The 18,452-nt window shown below is 43.0% G+C and overlaps 3 protein-coding genes across 8 annotated transcripts; 1 reads left to right on the top strand and 2 right to left on the bottom strand.

Moving 5' to 3' along the window:
• Positions 1-1,297: 1,297 nt before the first annotated feature.
• atp5mc3b (ATP synthase membrane subunit c locus 3b) lies at positions 1,298-4,739 on the bottom strand. Of its 2 annotated transcripts, none has more exons than XM_077015586.1 (5): positions 4,663-4,739; positions 4,375-4,453; positions 3,682-3,756; positions 3,205-3,395; positions 1,298-1,618 (listed from the first exon to the last, which is right to left on the bottom strand). In XM_077015586.1, exons 2-5 carry the CDS (start codon positions 4,411-4,413, stop codon positions 1,504-1,506), a joined length of 420 nt encoding a protein of 139 aa, XP_076871701.1. In that variant the 5' UTR covers positions 4,414-4,453; positions 4,663-4,739; the 3' UTR covers positions 1,298-1,503. The 2 variants fall into 2 exon arrangements, with proteins under 2 accessions (XP_076871701.1, XP_076871700.1); XM_077015585.1 differs by having other exon boundaries at positions 4,622-4,721.
• Positions 4,740-5,787: 1,048 nt separating this feature from the next.
• Positions 5,788-12,322, bottom strand: lnpk (lunapark, ER junction formation factor). 5 transcript variants are annotated; one of them, XM_077015579.1, is made up of 14 exons: positions 12,238-12,322; positions 11,643-11,696; positions 11,467-11,508; positions 10,993-11,180; positions 10,709-10,767; positions 9,880-9,920; positions 9,561-9,644; positions 9,378-9,429; positions 9,091-9,300; positions 8,584-8,689; positions 8,357-8,427; positions 8,075-8,239; positions 7,829-7,915; positions 5,788-7,130 (listed from the first exon to the last, which is right to left on the bottom strand). In XM_077015579.1, exons 2-14 carry the CDS (start codon positions 11,667-11,669, stop codon positions 6,943-6,945), a joined length of 1,320 nt encoding a protein of 439 aa, XP_076871694.1. In that variant the 5' UTR covers positions 11,670-11,696; positions 12,238-12,322; the 3' UTR covers positions 5,788-6,942. The 5 variants fall into 5 exon arrangements, with proteins under 5 accessions (XP_076871694.1, XP_076871695.1, XP_076871696.1 ...); XM_077015580.1 differs by having other exon boundaries at positions 11,643-11,761; positions 12,238-12,302; XM_077015581.1 differs by lacking the exon at positions 12,238-12,322 and adding an exon at positions 11,977-12,225.
• Positions 12,323-15,730: 3,408 nt separating this feature from the next.
• mtx2 (metaxin 2) lies at positions 15,731-18,420 on the top strand. Its single transcript, XM_077015578.1, has 10 exons — positions 15,731-15,919; positions 16,303-16,350; positions 16,439-16,485; positions 16,602-16,674; positions 16,860-16,936; positions 17,037-17,129; positions 17,294-17,332; positions 17,439-17,564; positions 17,686-17,762; positions 17,850-18,420. The coding sequence occupies exons 1-10, from the start codon at positions 15,880-15,882 to the stop codon at positions 18,055-18,057; spliced, it is 828 nt and encodes a 275-aa protein (XP_076871693.1). The 5' UTR covers positions 15,731-15,879; the 3' UTR covers positions 18,058-18,420.
• The last annotated feature ends 32 nt before the right edge of the window (positions 18,421-18,452 follow it).

Below are 18,452 nucleotides of genomic sequence, written 5' to 3'. Positions count from 1 at the left end.
CACTTCGCTGTTTTTCTTTCTTTCTTTTTTGATTTGAAAAGCACATGTGTTTACTTTAAGTTGTCGTCGTGTTGGTGTTATTCTTTATATTCTCAAGTTCATTGTCTAAGATAAAGTAACTACTACTGAAGAGAAGTTCATCTGACTTTCGTCAGACTACGAGATGTTATATTTCCTCTCCTTTAGCGAAAGCAGTTAACGAGGTTTGTTTAATATTTGTTTCTACGTGAATGTTAGTCTGCTAATGCAGGTATATGTAGCGCATTTCTTAAAGACGTGAATTGTATCGAACATGTTACATTTGCTTTAGTTACATTAATGAAGTTAAAGGATAAATGTCATGATCTTTGTCATTTATAGCAAATATCTTTGCAATCCTGTATTTGTAGTTCTCACGATGGGAAATGAGTTTGTTACACCATAAACCATCCGTCTTCACAAAGAACTGTTGCTGCTTGTGGTCATTAAGGGGAGGCACACATAGAAACAGTGTAAATTGCGAATATCATCTGTAGCGTCTTTATGCGAGTTTGTGTGTGTGTGTGTGTGTGTGTGGGGGGGGGGGTCAGACTCTGCACAACACCAGCATCATCTAACAGGTCTTGAGATCTCAAGCACCAGTATCATTTAATAGGGTCCTGAGGGCCACAACAGGAAAACAATATGATGACTCACTTGCTACTGGCACCTATGACTTTTCAGTAGCATAAACATCTGTGTGCTAGCTGAACGTAGCACCTTAACGTCAGTCAGACGCAGCTGCTGTATGCTCTCCAAGCTCCTACAAATTGGACTCCATGCATTTTGTCAAATACATCAAGACCTAGTGACATTACCATGGGTGATGTGTGTTGACACAGCTGGACCCAGTTATATTTTGGAGGTACACACACCTATGGCATTTTTACATTTACATTTGTACGTGGTGTTAGTGTACATTACAGTCACACTCACCACCACTTCCAACTACATGAACACAAAACACAGGACAGAACATTTATAGTCAGGCTCAGGTAATGTAATCAGTCCTGACACTTTCATTTACAAGCAAACCTAAAGAAATAAGCACTAAACACCAACCACCCAGTTCATTGGTACAAAAGTTAATTGTGCCAGTAATGGATGTTCCCAAAACGCAATCATATCTGAAGGCAGATGGGTTTGTTTCGTTGGATGAGGATTCGGTAGGATCAGGTCAAAGGTCTACAAACGACCCGTTCACCCATCAGGTTCTTCTACTGCTGTCGAACTTCAAGTCCACAGGAACTCGGCTGAGCTTCAAAAATACTCAAAACACTTAGTAGTGAAAGGTGTTTTAATTCTGTAATTGGATTCATTTTACATGGTCTTCCGTTTAGTCCATCAGCCATACACACACACACAAAAAAAAAACCACGCAAACACTTGGAAAATGTACAACTGTCATGACACCAATACAGAACTCTTGGCATAGCCAACATGGGTGGTCGTGCCATCTCGGAGGATGGAGATACAGTGTTGCCTTCACATGGCGAACAGGATGAGGAAGGCAACCATCAGGCAGAAGAGCCCCATAGCCTCGGACAGGGCGAAGCCCAGGATGGCGTAGGAGAACAGCTGCTGCTTCAGCGATGGGTTCCTACAGGACGAGGAAGCACAGGGTCATGTGACAAGGGCTCAGGACGCTCTGAAGACCCGTCTCGCCTTCTCCACCAACCACACAAAACTGGACAACCCAGAATCACGAGAACGGCAGCAATGATGCAGTGATGAGACAGCAACAACAATACTGCTACAGCTGATGGATCATAGCTAGATTTGATCTTATTACCACCTAGTGATGCCTCACAAAGATCAAACATCGCTTGGAATGCATTTGATTCGCGTTTTTGAAGTGATGGAACAAAGCTAGTACTGACAGTCACAGGTCTTTAGCCGCTAATGCTAACCCAGAGCACAGTACTTTGAGAAGTCCTGCTGAGTCTCATTTAATAAGGCTGTACGACACCTTATTGGGACAGAGTTGCAATTTGGCGTTTTCAAACCCATAGCTTAAAACTAAAATTACTATATTACTAAGGCTGTAAATTATTCCAGGTTAAACTTACCATTTAGCTCAAAGGTGAGGTACATCTAACAGTTTGGTCAGATCACCACAAACTGCTTCAGAGTTTGTTTAGACCAAGATCACCTACTCACCAAGGATTTGGTGTGGTCAATCACCAAACCATATTGGACTGGCACTTAGGGTCTGACTACAGTGCTAAATTAGTTAACACCCGAGTCAACCCATCAATCGATCAACTACGAGGTTTAGTGTCTGAGTGGAGCAAACGCTACTTTGTGTGACCATCCTCCAGAACTGCACCACTGCTCTAGTCTAAAGGATATGAAAGACTTGTGAATCACAAGTTTAAGTAAAAGAGGGTTATTAGCACCTCCCCAAAAGCAAGCTGACCAGTCAAGCCATGGTTGGTGCACAAGACGTAGTTTTGCAGTAGAACGTTTGGTCCCAACCCAGGAAACAAGTACAGGAATCTACTTAACCTCAGACCTATTGCATGTGTTGTGCCCAAACCTGCTCTAAACAGCAGCCAATAAAACAGCTAGCTACATTAGCACTGCAGCTCTAGTGCAAACAATGAAACAAGCGCCGCATACATCCAGGATGATCTCAGGTCCCATAATGCTTCACTGCCATGAGCTAATGAAGGCCCCCCCCCCAATCTCAGAATCAGGCTTCATAGCCCAAACTCTGCTTCGAAGCCAAGCAGTGATATCGGTTACAGATGATTAACTCACCAACAAAGCTTCTTTCATCAGCCACTGCAGCCACATTTAAGACACTTTAAAAGTTAAATTAAGGTGTTAATATTGAGCAACTGAACCACTGCTTTCATAAAAGCCAGTACTAGGTGGGTTTGTGGGTGAAAACATGCACAAATAAGTCATTTGTTTGGCTCAGACAGCCATGTTCAAGTGGAGAAAACCTCTCCAAGTACCAAACTCAACTGCAAGAAACCAAGATGAGTGCATGTACCATCAGCTGATGAAGTTATAACTGATCCCAAAGGTTTCATTTGACCTGCCTTAAAAATAAACAAAAACAAAAAACAGGCGAAAGGCAAATGTCAGCAGAAACAGCAAGTTATGCTTCAGGTGGGTTATAGTCATTGTATGGTGCCTTGCCCTGCTGTGGGGTTACTGGGCCTCGGTTCACCGTACCTTGCGTATCCAATGATCAGACTCCCGAACACCGTTCCGATTCCGGCCCCTGATCCGGCCACGCCCACGGTGGCAGCTCCGGCGCCGATGAACTTGGCAGCCGTGTCGATGTCACAGCTCACTGCGCTCGTCTGGAACCCTCTCAGTGCAACCTGGGATACGGCGCTCTGTGGCCGGAGGACTGGGCTAGCCTGCAGCAAGAGATTTGTGCAAATTAACAAGCAACATCCACTACGCCCAAAACTTCGACTGCAATTCTGCAGTTCACGTGAGGCTTTTGGTCATAAAACAATATAAAAATAAAAATCAATGCCAGTGATGCAAGTGAAATTTAACCTTGCCTGTATGGTTAGTCGACAACGAGGTGTGTTGGGTATAAAAATTAGAGTCTGCTATTGGAAGGTACAGTATACAAAAGTTTGACCGCAATGAAGCCTATATATATATATATATATATAAAATCAAGTCTGTAATCACCTCTGATTTGACGTCTAGCCTGGACATCACGGAGGAAGAGAGGGGTCTGTAAAGCGCCCTGGTCCCAGAGCGAACCTAACCAGAGGGCAAAAGGGTAGTTAGTACAAGAAAACATGTATTAACGGACAACCTTGAGTTGTGGGACAGTTTGTGGGACATAGGTGGGTTGTCTTACTGCAAACTCTTACTGCAGGCGGTTAACTGGGTGGGTGGTACAGAGTTGTAGAGCTGGCAGTTAGCTAACGTACATGTTTATGGTTTAAAACAACCCGTTTGTACGTGCAGGGCTTGTTCACGTGATGAATTAAATCAAGTGAACCGTCTTTACAGACATCCAGCCTGGAGCACCGAGCAGCTACGGGTCTGACCGAGCCTGCGAGACACGTAGGCGAAGGGCGAGTCCTAACGGGACTGCCGGGGCCTGGACGGGCCTCCGCACAAACGCCCCCCCCGCGTCTCGCGCCGGTTACGTTGGAGGTTAAACGGTCTCGTGCAGCAGACTCGTGCACCATAACGGCGTCCACGCGCGTTACCGGCCCGGTAAAATGACCTTGAGTCGGGAACGGCAGTTCAACACGTTAGCATTAGCAACCCAGCTAGCGTCATGCAAGATATGTCCCCAACCCTGCAATACACACACACACACGCGCGCATACATACATACACACTTATGCACAACACACACACACACACCAGTGCGGGCGCAGACACGATCTTGGCGCAGACGAACATCTCGGACCAGCGGACAGATTTAAACTTCAACTCGGACCGTCTGCGGAGAGAGACAACGGTTAAGGTCAGGGGGGAATTTCTCATATAAACCCTCAGTCTCTTGCAGAGAGATGCCCGCCACACATGCAGTAAAGTCGCCAGAACTTTAAAAGGCCGAACGGATGAGTCTCAGCGCGCTTAAAGGATGAAGATGACACTAGATTCGTACATTTCAGCGCCGCCAAATCCGCTCGGCTCTCCTTCACTCACCCGGCTGCAGAGGTCGTACCGCTGAGGGGCTACTGCGCTTGCTCGCCGCGCAATTTAACGAAGATCCCGGATGCTGGTGTTGCGTCACCGAAGGTCATTCCATCGAAACTTTATTGAAATGATGCCTCGGACAACAGTAAAACCTGCATCAGTAATTTCTGTTATTCACAGCATGACAGATGCATGACGTGTAAGACTAAAGGAGCATCGTAGCCCAAGATTAAACGACTTTTGTTTGTGCATTGTGACAATAATTATATAATTGTGGATATTCTAACAATTATATTAACCCTCATCCTAGATCTTACTTAGATTCTAAACATTCTTCTACCAAGTGTCTTATTTATAAGGGCAATACACGATTAACGCCTCCATTTGGGAGACCCAGTCTAAGGAGTATATACGGGATTGTTTGAAAACAACAAAGCAGTGTGAGTCATCCCATGTGAGATCCATGTAAAGTTCAACTAAAAACATATTTTGATTTTATTCAGTACAGCTCATCACAAATCTGTTCCGTTATGACTCCCAAAGGTCTGTTGCCCTTACAAATACATTCTACAATGCTAGTGGCTAACGGTGAGCTAGTTCTATATATATATATATATATATATATATATATATATATATATATATATATATATATATATATATATATATATACACTACAATGAGTATAACCCATGAGCCACTGTTATATACTACTTAAATGGTGTTATGTTCTAAAATCTGCTTCTAGTCTTCTTATACTGCCTGTGAATCATTATTAGTTGCTGAATTTTACCTGTTGTTGTACAGTACATGCAAATCAATGTTGAAAAAATTGAGCTAATTACAGATACAAGCTTGCAAGGCCAACGCGCTGACCTCTTGTCCCGCCCAGTTAGAATTACATGACAGGGTATTGGTCAACACTGCAATCGCTTCCACAGCTGCACCAATCAAAGCCGACCTACTGCACTGGAACGGCAAGCACGTGCCCCACTCCCTTGAACACCAAATTTAAAGCGATCACACCGTCTAAACGTATCACAAGAGGAACACCATAATTAACCAACCATTAGCACCTCCCCACCACCATTAATCATGTTTCTTTATATGAAAACATACCTAGAAACGAGCACACATGGTTTACAAAATAATTTTTATTAGATGTGCCATGCAGATACACACGTCTCCTAGTGTAAACACAGCTATCATGCACAGACACCTAACAGGTCTGATGTGCACCTGAATGGGACTACACCATCGCACCGCAGTAAATAAACAGAGTCGTACCAACTGACTGAACACTGAACCAGGGAGTGAACACTTCTCATAGGAACTGACCACACGATTTACGATTACCAGTATCATTTACTCTCATCAGATATCATGGTCAGTTTGACAGAATAACTCCTCTAAGATTACCTGCTAGAAGCATCATAACAAATTTTCAATAAAACATAATAAAAAGTAATAATGTGTTCATGCAGCATAGACATCTCCATGTGAACTATGAAGCCAAGCGGCCCCTCAGTTAGAAACTGTGCAAACTTCCCCTGGTTTACTGCCCGGGAATGGGCCTCAACTCAACTCAAGTCCAACTCATCAGAAAGGCACCAGAAAGCTGACTCAAATGACATGAATGGGCTGCAGGCCAAAAAACTCAACAACACAATCAACAGGAATAAAACGCTTTGATAAAATAGTGCAACTGACCAAGCCTTAAGCTGCTAGTGAACAACATGTCATACTTTACAAAAACAGTGTTGCCATGAGACAAATAAAATCAAATACACATCATATGCTTAAAATGCACTGGACAGTAAACATGACGACATCGGGTTGTGGAAGCGGCAGTACGCTCCTGCCGTTAGTGTAGGCTGGGACACACAGTTCATACCGACTAGCATTGAACATCCATTTCCACTCTACCTTAACCTGAGCCTTCCAGAGTCTGGACCAGGACCCAGGGTGGCCTGTATAAAAACGGCCACCCCCACTTACATATTTGTAACACTGTGACTTGGACTGCACTCCTGACTATTATAACACATACAGTATAACTGCGATCAGCTGGCTGAACTTCAGTGTAATGAACAACCCTGTCCAGTAGATGGCAGAGCTAAAATCAAGGCGTGTAATTGTTCTATTTTCAACTCCAAAAATAAAACTTGGCAAAAACAACCTAGTGCAAATAAAATCCAGCATAACACACATTAGGCAGTAAGTTACCAGCTGCTTAGAAATTGCTAAAGACTTGAAATAAAGCAGACTGAGCAGCAAGGAAACTAAAACTTAGTTTGAATCCTCTCTTTCCTGCTGTTCCTGCTCATCGACCCCTTCTTGACTCTCTGGCTTAGACTCCTGTGAGGGGGAGGGGCTACATGGGGGGCAGGGCACGTCTGCGTCGTCCTCGTGTGTGGGCGGGGCTTCATCTGAGGCCGACTCCTGCACATCTGCGGATGCTGTGCATTCCAAATCATCTGTAATGACAAATCACTGAAGTCACTAAAGAGATCCATTAATTACAAAAACAAACACACATAACTAACACGCTAAATTACATGTCAGTGCAAATAAAGAGTTCATTGGTCAAAGGGTTCATGCACCACTCCATCAGAAACCACAATTCACACCCTATGTAATGATGAAGGAAAGAAAATACATGATCGAATGTCATGGCAACAAACACCCAATACAACAGCTACTATATGTTTGGTAAATTATATTTATAAGAGCAGAATTATATATAACATTAGCATCAGACTGTACATGGAAAACCCATGTGCTATATGTGCAATCATATGTATGCAGCAGTTACACAGAGACACACATGCGCACACATGCGCGCGCGCACACACAAACACTCACACTCAGGTGGATACACACACACTCAGGTGGGCACACACACACAGGCTTATATCAACAGTGCCGTCTGAGGCTTCACGTGCGTCAGCTGAATGATGACTAATACCCTTATAGCAGTCAGCATGGTTGTGGCAAGAGTGGCCTTTGTAAAGAGTGTGTGTGTGTGTGTGTGTGTGTGTGTGTGTGTGTGTGTGTGTGAGAGTGAGAGAGAGAGAGAGAGCGTGCAAGCAAGTAAAAGTGTGGCAGATATGTGCGAGTCAATCAGAGGCCATAACATGCAGGTTTAAGAGGGACAGGATGTAGGCTAGAGGACCTGTGGACTTTGTCCTGAAACCATGGACTTTGCTCCAGGGTGCAACACCCAGAGATGAACGGCTCGGATGGTTCGACACTAAACCCTCTAGAACACATACATATACACAAACAAAATGGTCAACTTCAAATACATTCTCTCTCAAGCACACGGTGAACTTGAAATGAACTCAGTTGAGCGGTCTCGGCCGGACACCTGATGGTCGCGATGTTGGTGATGTAAGAACGTGAAGTGTGACGTGGTTACCATTGTGGGTGTCGCTCTGCCCTGGAGGATCCACGGCCGCAGAAGATTGTGGGTCAGGAGAGTCTGAGCGGAGTCTGCGCTCAAAGCTGAACTCAGGGAGTCGTGGTGCCTGGGGCCTTGTTCTCCGTGCAGGGTTCATGAAGTAGCAATACACACAGCGGAAGGCTGAAGAGAGAGAGAGAGAGAGAGAGAGACACACACAGACACTCAATAGACTATATCTATATACACCTTTCAGACTATGAACTGTTCAGCTGTATGAACTGTGCATTAATATCTTACCCAAATACTCAAACTCCTCCTTCAAGGCCATGCCATTATGAGAACAACACTGCTGACAAATCAGAGCGTATCTGAGACAGAGAGAGAGTGAGTGTTAAAAGCTGTAATACTGGTAAGACTACTCATTCTATCTACTACTCATTCTACAGAAGGACTGCGTGTTATGAACGGTTACGGCGTGTTATGTCTAGACGGATGTGTGTAAAAACATCCCTCTGTGTCAGCACCTGTTTTGAGGTCCATCTCCCACTAGGTACTCGATGACCCGGTCCAGCGCACCACGCTCTCGTGGCAGTACGGGCCGGGCCAAAGGCGGGCCCGGGGGGTACATACCTGCAGGGCGGAATTGTAATCATCATCATCACTTCATAATGCATCGTCACACATTAAAGTCTCATCTGCTGAACGTCATCGTTGGGCTCAGGGTCATGGGGTACTGGAGATGCTGAATCTCTGAACACATTTTGCCCACTCGAGACCCAGGCAAACGCACGGCTGTGGGCACGACTGTGGGCACGGCTGTGGGCACGGCTGTGGGCACGACTGCTTTACGCTGCGGTGGCACACGCATTATAGAACAGTGCTAAGCTCTGACCCCCCCCAGACTATTAAAGCTCTGGCTGCATGTGTGTGCTGGAGAGAATCCATATAGCAATGGAGCCGTCCCACAGAGAGAGATTACAGGAAACAGAAGTAAGATCTACATGTATATGACACACGCACACGCGTCTCACCTGGTCCTAGTACTGGCGAATAAGGACTCAGGCTCCTCCTCACGGAGGGCGGGGTTTCCATGCTGATGGTTCCTGCCGGGCTGGAGGCAGAAGCAGCGAGACCTTTCTCTGGAGGGCCCCCGGGAGCTGCGCGGAGGGGCGTGGCTCCAGGGGTCATGGGGCGGGGCATGGGCCCTGGAGTAGCCATGGCAACGTGACGCTGTCTAACATCTTTGGATAACACAGATGAGACATTTAGAATCTTTGCTCAATCACGTACACAGATTAACGTGCGTAGTAATACACACCTTGACCAGGTCTGGGAGTCATTTGAGGTCGGACTGGAGTAGCTTCTGGTTCCTATTAAAATAAACGTTGCATTATTTTTTATGCATTATTCATGACCATCAGCTAATTAGACACAATGCATTTATTGCAGTTAAGGGATCTGGTAATATTAGCCAGTGCCCTCATACAAAACAGTGACACACCGCTTTCTTCTTTGATTCAGGGTCAAATCTCTCCAGAATCAACTTGGCATTTTTGTACGTCTCTGTTTCCATCACTTCTTCAAGCTGTAAAGACAAAATCACATTAAATTTAATAAAAACTATTTATTTAGTGAGAACACACATCACAGGTATTGCATTTTCATTCTGACTAGTGTCTTGTTATTATACTGAACTGTAGGTATGAAACTCACCATGCAATATGCTACGTTGGGACGCACAATAAGACTCATTATATTTCATTATGTCATTATACTCAAGCACACACACTAAATATATGCACACAAAAACACACACTTACTATTTTTCTTTTTTCTGCTTTCAAGTCCTCTAATTTTTCATCTGAAAAAAAGAGTAAACATGCATTGGCAAATAATCTGTTCAAATGTGCAAACAAATGAATTCGACATTTCAGGTCAGCTTCACCCAACAGATCATTCAGCCAATGACTCGGTGTAACCAAATGAGCACCTGGAGTGCCAGAAAGCTTTTCAGGCATAAGTGACAATCACACTGCCCCCTGGAGGCCGTGTGATCCCACCACGCAGTGGGAACAAGGCGCAGGTCAAATCTGACCTCTGGTGATAAAGGTGTATCACTTTTTAAAGGAGAAAAAAGCCATTTCAACCATTAAAAAAGTAGCACACTATATGACAATGATATTGCTTTCAATATAAAGTGCTCAAATGAAGAGCTAAATGGTTTGACACTGTGTGTCACGTGGGGGTAGCTATGCTTAAAATAGATTTAGCACAGCATCTCTGAAACATTCAGGGCACATCCAGTTACATAACGTAAAGAAGAATCATTGAGAAATGTTAACTTCACTTCATACAGTAAAGGAACGCTCGTTTACTGTAAACAGACCATTTAAAATAAATAGATATATAAATTAAAATGTTTCTGCTTTGGTCATTTATCTAATAGTGCTTCTGTAGCTCAGGAAGCCCCGTAGTTTCTCGGCCCTGTGGGCACTCTGTGGGCTGGGGGAGGAGCCACTGATTTCACATCCTCAATCAGCTGCTGATCAAGGCCCATCAGAAACACACGCCTCCTCTGTGGCAGTCTCCTAGACACAGCAGGGAAGCCCCACCCACCAGAATCCCCCACATCGAGCCTCACACACTCACTGTTTCTCTCCGTGCGCTTGGAGAAGAGGAAGATTAGCAGCTTGCGTGCAAACCACACTCTGTGAAGACAGAGAGAGAACATAAAACACACCATGACCAAACCAGGAACAGGTGACGTGTCTAACACACATACTTGTAGACTTGTAATATGAAATAAGAGTTCAGGCTGTGAAAGTCTGAAAACTATTGTAAATGTGTCCGATGAGCTAAGCAGACTGTAAACGGTGCCGTTCTGAGGCCATTCAGGCCAGGACGCAGAGGCGTGTGGTGCGTGGGAGGCTCACAGCGCGGGGAAGAGGAGCAGGGGCAGGGCGGTGACCAGACGGGCGGCCCACTGCTCGGGCAGGTACAGGTAGTACACAAACACGCAGGTGAACAGGTAGAGGGCGCCGGAGTAGAAGAGCAGCCGTCCAACCCATAACTTCTGCAGGCGCTGGTTCTTCGCACGGAACTCTTCAAGGTCCTTTATATCCTACAAAAACACCACCACACGCAAGCCATAACGTTAGCTGACAGGCATCGTAACAGGGTGGCTCTGACCCAGAACACGCTCGTGACTCAACTCTCTGAAACAATAAAGTTTGTCTAGCGAAAACCTCAACCTGCCAATCAACCGGTCAGCAGAGGGGGGAAGATGACAGAGAAAGTGTGGAAAAGAGAGACACACACACACACACACACTGGGATTGCTGCTAGAAGCCTTTACTACACAAGACACGCAAAAGCAGAGCTGTAAACATTGGTGTTCTAGATCTTACCTTATCCAGATCCTCCAGCAGCTCCACTGTGGTAGGCTTTGCCTGTAAGTGCAAGATTTGTTTAAAAAAATGTGAACTGAAAGCAATTTACCACCCAGGAAGATTTAGGCACAGATCTAAATCTTCTAAATGTTGACATCTGTTATTAATAGAAAGGTTCGGTAATAAATACACACCTTCCACCGGGAGATAACAGCTCCCATTGTTTCTGCGAGCCCCCTCTTCTACACCTGCACAACAGTAAACGGTGGAGGTGGTCTGTGACTGCTTCTGCGTCTAGACACCACCAGCGTGTCTGAATCAGACCAGAGACCGTGTGTGTATATATATACTACATACTATATATACGGTCTCTGAGATCAGACCCCGTCAACCCTCCACAGCGCCATCTTACAGAAGACACATTAGACTACAGGAGTGTTCATCAGACCACCAACAACATCGCTTAAGTCGCACAGTGAACGACTATCCTAATACCGACCTGATACAAAATGTACAAAATACACACACACAAACGTTATATGAGAGTGGGAAGGCGTTTCTTCAGGTCCCAGCAGCTCGCTGGATAAACCCGCTTGATGAAGATGACACACTACCTACTATCTTTATAGTCACTAGCTAGCGTGCTAACAAGTAACCTAGATATCACCTAACGCAAGAATACTCCTGTACCCTTCACTACAGTACAGTGAACAGATCTGGGATTATGGCTGCACAACTGTGTCAAAAGTACATGCAAGCGAAAAGAAAAGAACAACATTAACTTATTACCTAGTACGACCACCGCAATTGTAGCTAAGTAGTGTCACTGTGAAGTATGCAAGTATGCATCCGGGTTCTACTTACAGTACAGTACGGTCGTCAAAATAAAAGTCTGACCTAAACCCTATCTGCGAAAGCTCTATGTTACACTACCACAGAAGCTCTTAAATATTCTGACGAATACAGTAAACGACGTCAATCCGATCCCCTATTAGTTGTCTCTTTTTGTGTTGGTGGGCCCGAAAATGAACATTAATTCATGTTAATTTAGTTAATGCAAATTGTTGTGCTGTTGATGATGATGTCGATAATTATTATATTGATAATGATTATTATTGTTGTTGTTATTGTAGTAAAAGTAGGAATATTATTATTATTATTATTATTATTAGTAGTAGTAGTAGTAGTAATAGTAATAGTAGTAGTAGTGGTAGTGGAAGTAATCGTAATAATGGTAGTAGTACAGGACCTGGACATGTTCATGTTTCATTTATTTCTTAATTGGTTAGTCGCTGGAAGAGGGTAAAGATGTTTAATCTAATGGTAAATATAGTAAATAATAAACTAGGTATAAAAATGTACATTTATTATTTTAAATAAACACAGTCATCAAAATATCCAAATGAACTGAACAAGCAGTCGTCTGAAATAAAATACAGTTAATAAATATTGATGTATTTTGTTATTTATTTCTATTTCTTACTTGGAGAAACGATAAAAAACGAATTTGTTAAAGGTTTTTTTTATCCTTGAGCTTCAGTGTGCGAGAAACTGATATTCTTCTTATATAAATGGAATTCTATACAGTGCCAAAAATCATACATTATATGCCTTGCAATTCAACGCTTTCAATGAGCATTTCGTGCTTTGTAACGTATCTTTTTGTCTCCTTATAGTCCCTCTCGTTGGGTGTGAATTTTGGTGGTCGGTTGGCCTCACCATTGTGCAACAGAAAATCTGCGCTGTTTCTAAGGTATCCAAGCTCCCGCCTGATTTACAGCCAAGGTAGTAAAATTGTTTTACGAGGCTCGCGCGTCCGTCATTGGATGCCACAGATCAGACGCGAGGGGCTCGTGGCAATTTTGGCCCCCTTTTCTCTCTTTCCCACGCGCTTATGCGTTGGATACTTGGGTATTCGAGGCGTTCTTATGGTTTTGCAGCAAAACTGATCCTTTTAAAAAATAGATTTTTTTAAATAACTGTTTTAAAAGGCCAAGAATCTCACCCGTCACATGGTAAGTATAATATTTTGTCCACTATTCTCAAGACATTCGATTAAAAAACATAATCTATTATATTTTATCTTAATGTTTTAAAAAATAAAATATTTTTTTTCTCAGTTGAAAAGTTGCTTACTTTTATATAACTGATAAAACTTAAACGTGTAAAATGTCCCTTTCAGGTGAAAATAGCTGGATTTGCATCCTTTGTGACAATTTCATTCGCAGACAGCATTCTTTTCCGACTAATCTATCATCCACGAAAATGTCTGCTAATGGTGTTATAATTATTTCGAATCTATGTTTAGGGTTATAGGATCACTTTAATAGTTGTATTCGTGTACTTGCTAGAGGCGAGTATGTGCTTGAACAGAAAACGTGAACGTGAGCGTCTTCTCGAAATTTATTACTTTACTGCATTGCGGTGAGGAAAAGAGAAGAAGACAACGAGAGGAGGAGAAAGAGAATTATTTTATAACACATTTTAGTCGTGTATTTTTACAGTAGTTGGATTTAACGTCAAATTAACATTTACAGTATGACATGGCAAAACTATATGATACCTATATAGCAATATAATCTTAATTACAGCATTTCTGATAGCTCACGTGAGATGCTTACATTATTTTACCTCTCAGATCAGCTTTTTGAAATAGCCTAGCAATTTGCAATATAGGGACGCATTATTTTCATCGGGATTTTTAGCATTATATACATTTTTTCTATTATATATATTTTCTTTTAAAACAATAATTGATATTTTACATCTTAAAATTAATATAATGATCCATGGAAAACACAACGAATTCTGAAGTCACTATCGAACCTGTAGACTGCATTACACATATTTTTTTTAATCCTTCGGGTTTTTATAAGGTTAAAGTTCCATCTAAGCTCGGTTCCGTCGTCTATATATACCCTGTAGAACCGAATGTGTGTTTGGACGTCATAGTCACAGATTCGGTTTTAGGGGGGTATATGGGCGATGCAAAAGCAACGCCTCTGAGCTTTTAACATGTCTGATATTTGATCATTAAAATAAAATTACAAGCAATTTCTTCCATATATTTTTCAATTTGATCACCACTTCAAATAAAATACAGGTAAGTTGTAGAATAGAATAGAATAGAATAGAATAGAATAGAATAGAATAGAATAGCTAAAATAAAGAAGTCCATATTGACATAATTGACATTTTAATCAGGCAGTTTAATTTAATTTCTCCCCTATTAATTTAGATTGTGTTTTGTATGAATTCCATGCGAATTGTTTTTTTTTTTTCTTCTTGTCTTTCAGGTTGAGCTCCGTATAAATGTTTTTCCTCCTTTATACAGATTAGACACGCTTGGGTGAGACGATCAGATTGCAGCTCATTATAGCCTCAAGACTGTCGTCAAAATTGAGAGTGTCATTTTTTAATGGAAAATGTTCGTTTAATTATGGTCAGTAGCTTGCTGAAATTAATAATTATCTTTAAGATAATTGTAATTCACTATATTTGTTCATTTAACTTCTGTTGTATCTCGTCAAGTTACAATAAATAAAGATGCGAATACCAAACGAGCAATTTGTAATCCGTCAATACATTTTCAGCATATAAAAACAGTTCTTAGACCCTATATCATACTGACATCATACAAACATCAAGTGATAATCTATTGCATACTTTTTGCCTTTGGCTTTAATCAACTGAACCAATCATTAAACCCTACAGAAATGATTTATATAATTATATCTGATTCAGGGTTTCGTCGTAGCTTAGCCTATGTAGGAAAAAAATATTAGCAACAAGGAAAATTATTGCAACGTCGAACGTGGACGAATAGCCCATAGTCCACTAAAAAGACAGTTTAAAATGAACGATTTTAAAACGGAACAAAGTGAACGACGGTATATAAAATATCTCTCAGGATAAAATGAAGAATGCTGTTTCGCATTTTTTAAAAATTGGTACAGAGACGTTAAATAAGAATTCCAGACCGATTGCACAAGCATATAGTTCAATATAGTATTGCAATATCTCCTTTACAGTCACATTTTCATCAAACGCTCGTATAAAACGCATTAACGTATGCATCTGCATGAATGTAAAAACAATGCTGCGTCCAAAACAAAACTGAATGTCATCAGTATTGTATAGGATTGTCATCATTCAACTATTATTACCACAGGCAAAGGTTTAATATATAAAAAAATATTTAACATATTTTACTATATGGAGCACGACATATGGTACTTCGGACCTTTGACGTTACGACGGAAGGAAGTGGCTGCGTGTGATTGGACAACAGGCAGGAAACGTAAATACGTCACGCCACCTAGCTCTTAGCTACCTTGTCCTTGTGTAACAAACTGATGCGTTTTCCTACCAAAGGTCTCCGTTCGTGATAACCTCGTTGACGCGTGTCGCTGCGCCTCGGTGAACGCCGGCATGTCCCTCGCTGCGGAGGCGTTTGTATCTCAGATTGCAGGTCGGTGTCTTCGTCTAGATTTGCGTTCGCCGCGGCAGCGACGTTAAAGACAAACAGAAGAACGCGGATCAACGCTAGCCGCGCTAGTTTAGCCGCGCTAGCTTAGCCGCGCTAGTTTAGCCGCGCTAGCTTAGCCGCGCTAGCCTAGCCGCGGTAGCTTAGCCGCGCTATTTTAGCCTTGCTAGCCTAGCCGCGTTAGCCTAGCCGCGCATTTGAGTGTAGTGTAGAATGTTTCTCTGCTGTTTTGTTTAGCACACGACTAAAGTGTTAACCGGCACGATTGAATTTGCGCCGAGGGTGTGGCTGAATGTTGAATGAAAATACAACCGCACAGAACTAATTTTGCATAATATACAGTGTGTGACCTGACCTCTGTCCCACAGCTGCGGAGCCATGGCCCGAGAACGCTGTGCTGTATCAGCCTTTGCGAGGTAGGACGTGCAACAACATTAGCCCCAGATCCAGAGTCTCGCCTGTAACAGGTTATTAAAGCCCAACGTTTTGTCTCCCACCCCGCAGAGGATCAAATCCTGCTGTCCGACTGTGCATCCTCCTTGGCAGTTCAGGTAAATGGAAAACATGGACCCCCTCTCACATTTTAAGCCCCCATGCACCAGTTCTCTTTCTCCCACTGTGGTCGTTCCCAGTGGGTCCAGTACTGGTGTGTTCCTCTGTTCCTCAGGCGTACCTAAGGATGTGTGGCCTCCCGGTGCGAGTGTGTTGTCGTGCCAACGCTGAGTACATGTCACCATCCGGTAATGCTGTGTTCACTATTTTGTGTGCTCATATTTTAGAGGCTGACCGCTTCCATTAGAATACTCTGATGAAATAGAATATCTATTGATCTATTTATCTATTGATCTTCTAATGAGTCTGTACTCAGGATCGATTAACTGATGTCAGAAAACAGACGTTTCACTTTCTTCTGTTCCACTTGCAGGAAAGGTTCCGTTCATCCATGTTGGTAACCAGGTTGTTTCAGAACTAGGTCCTATTGTGCAGTTCACGAAAGCAAAGGCAAGCCCAAGCCATAGACCCTTCTGTCTTTCTCTGCACGTTTCTCATGCCTGATGCCAACACGCTTTGAGGTAATGAATGTCTCTCCCCTCCACTGTAGGGACACTCTTTGAGTGATGGCCTGGACGATGTCCAGAGAGCAGAGATGAAAGCTTACATGGAGCTGGTCAACAACATGCTGCTCACGGCAGAGGTAGAGTTCACAGTACACGCCTCCTCACATATGCCCCACCCCCACGATGCAGGCTGTGGCAGACACAGGTTTGTGGGTGCTGATTATCACTCCTGTAGAAACACCTTACCCTTACTACACTTCATATTATCCACTGTAAGCTGTTTGTGTGTCTTTCTTTCTAGTTGTATATTCAGTGGTGTGATGATACCACATCTTCAGAGGTCGGTCAAACACACAGTCATGCTCTGATAACATGATCTTATTACATATAACATGGCCTCCATTACACAAACCATCCAAAGCAGAATTGTGTTCACGTTTGATTAGATCACAAGGCAGCGTTACAGTAGTCCGTATTCTTGGCCCCTCAATCACATTCTGGCCTATCAGAAGCAGTGGGAGGTTCGACGTAAAATGAACGCCATTGGCTGGGCAGGAAAAAGTCTTGAACAGGTTGGTCTGTGTGTTAGACCGGAAGTCTTTTTATCTTAAATAAATGTGGCTTATATGCGTGTTATGCAGCTCAGAGCTGGCTGTGTGTGTGTGACGTGTGTGTGTGTGTGTGTGTTCTCAGGTGTACGAGGATGTTAGTCAGTGTTGTCAGGCTCTTTCACAGCGTCTTGGAACACAGCCATACTTCTTCAATAAGCAGTAAGCAATGTACACATTCACAGCTACTCTTATGTGTATTATAATGCTTTATGAATTCTAAAGCATGCCTTGTTGAAACGAATGCAGGCCGACCGAGCTGGATGCGCTAGTCTTTGGTCACCTGTTCACGATCCTGACCACACGCCTGACCACTGACCAGCTTAGCGAGAGGATAAAGTCCTTCAGCAACCTGCTCTCCTTCTGTCGACGAATCGAACAGGCGTATTTTGAGGAGCAGGACAGAGACAGCCAATCAGCAGCCTCACCATACTCAAAAGGCCCGTCCCTTTTTTGAAGCCACACCTAACTTCCCTTTCTCTGCTGTTCTGAAGTGAAGCGATTGTGAATTGATCCTGTGGCATCAAATACACGTTGGTACCCACAGAGGAAGACAATAGGTGGACAAGTCACTCTGTGATGAACCTTCATCAACACTGAGTATTCCATCCGCTCCCAATCAGTTTGCCAGAAGCAATGTCATGTATACCTGCTGGAAGAATACATTATACAGACAGACTGAACTGTAGGTATAATAGGTGTAATATTTCATGATTTTTTTTTTTGCCATTGTAGCTTGTTGATTTGTGGTTTATTGTGTACACAGAAAAAACTGAGTTATTCTACAGGGAATAATAAAATCAGAATTACAAACTGCTTACACATGGTGTGTCTATTGCGTCTGAGTATGCT

This window comes from Brachyhypopomus gauderio, chromosome 8 (assembly GCF_052324685.1).
Source record: "Brachyhypopomus gauderio isolate BG-103 chromosome 8, BGAUD_0.2, whole genome shotgun sequence".
Taxonomy (NCBI): domain Eukaryota; kingdom Metazoa; phylum Chordata; class Actinopteri; order Gymnotiformes; family Hypopomidae; genus Brachyhypopomus; species Brachyhypopomus gauderio.
Note: the sequence above shows the minus strand (reverse complement) of the source record. Positions and strands in the feature narration are given on the sequence as shown.

Coding starts and splice junctions, on each gene's coding strand:
- lnpk (XM_077015579.1), bottom strand. CDS start 11,669: ATGGGAGCTGTTATCTCCCGGTGGAAG. Junction 9,921..10,708: donor CAAGCGCACGGAGAGAAACA/GTGAGTGTGTGA, acceptor TCTTTTTTTCAG/ATGAAAAATTAGAGGACTTG. Junction 8,240..8,356: donor GGAGGAGTTTGAGTATTTGG/GTAAGATATTAA, acceptor CTCTCTCTTCAG/CCTTCCGCTGTGTGTATTGC.
- atp5mc3b (XM_077015586.1), bottom strand. CDS start 4,413: ATGTTCGTCTGCGCCAAGATCGTGTCTGCGCCCGCACTG. Junction 3,757..4,374: donor TCGTGTCTGCGCCCGCACTG/GTGTGTGTGTGT, acceptor CCCTCTGGTTAG/GTTCGCTCTGGGACCAGGGC. Junction 3,396..3,681: donor GGCTAGACGTCAAATCAGAG/GTGATTACAGAC, acceptor CTCTTGCTGCAG/GCTAGCCCAGTCCTCCGGCC.
- mtx2 (XM_077015578.1), top strand. CDS start 15,880: ATGTCCCTCGCTGCGGAGGCGTTTGTATCTCAGATTGCAG. Junction 16,351..16,438: donor GCTGTATCAGCCTTTGCGAG/GTAGGACGTGCA, acceptor CCCACCCCGCAG/AGGATCAAATCCTGCTGTCC. Junction 16,675..16,859: donor TGAGTACATGTCACCATCCG/GTAATGCTGTGT, acceptor TTCCACTTGCAG/GAAAGGTTCCGTTCATCCAT.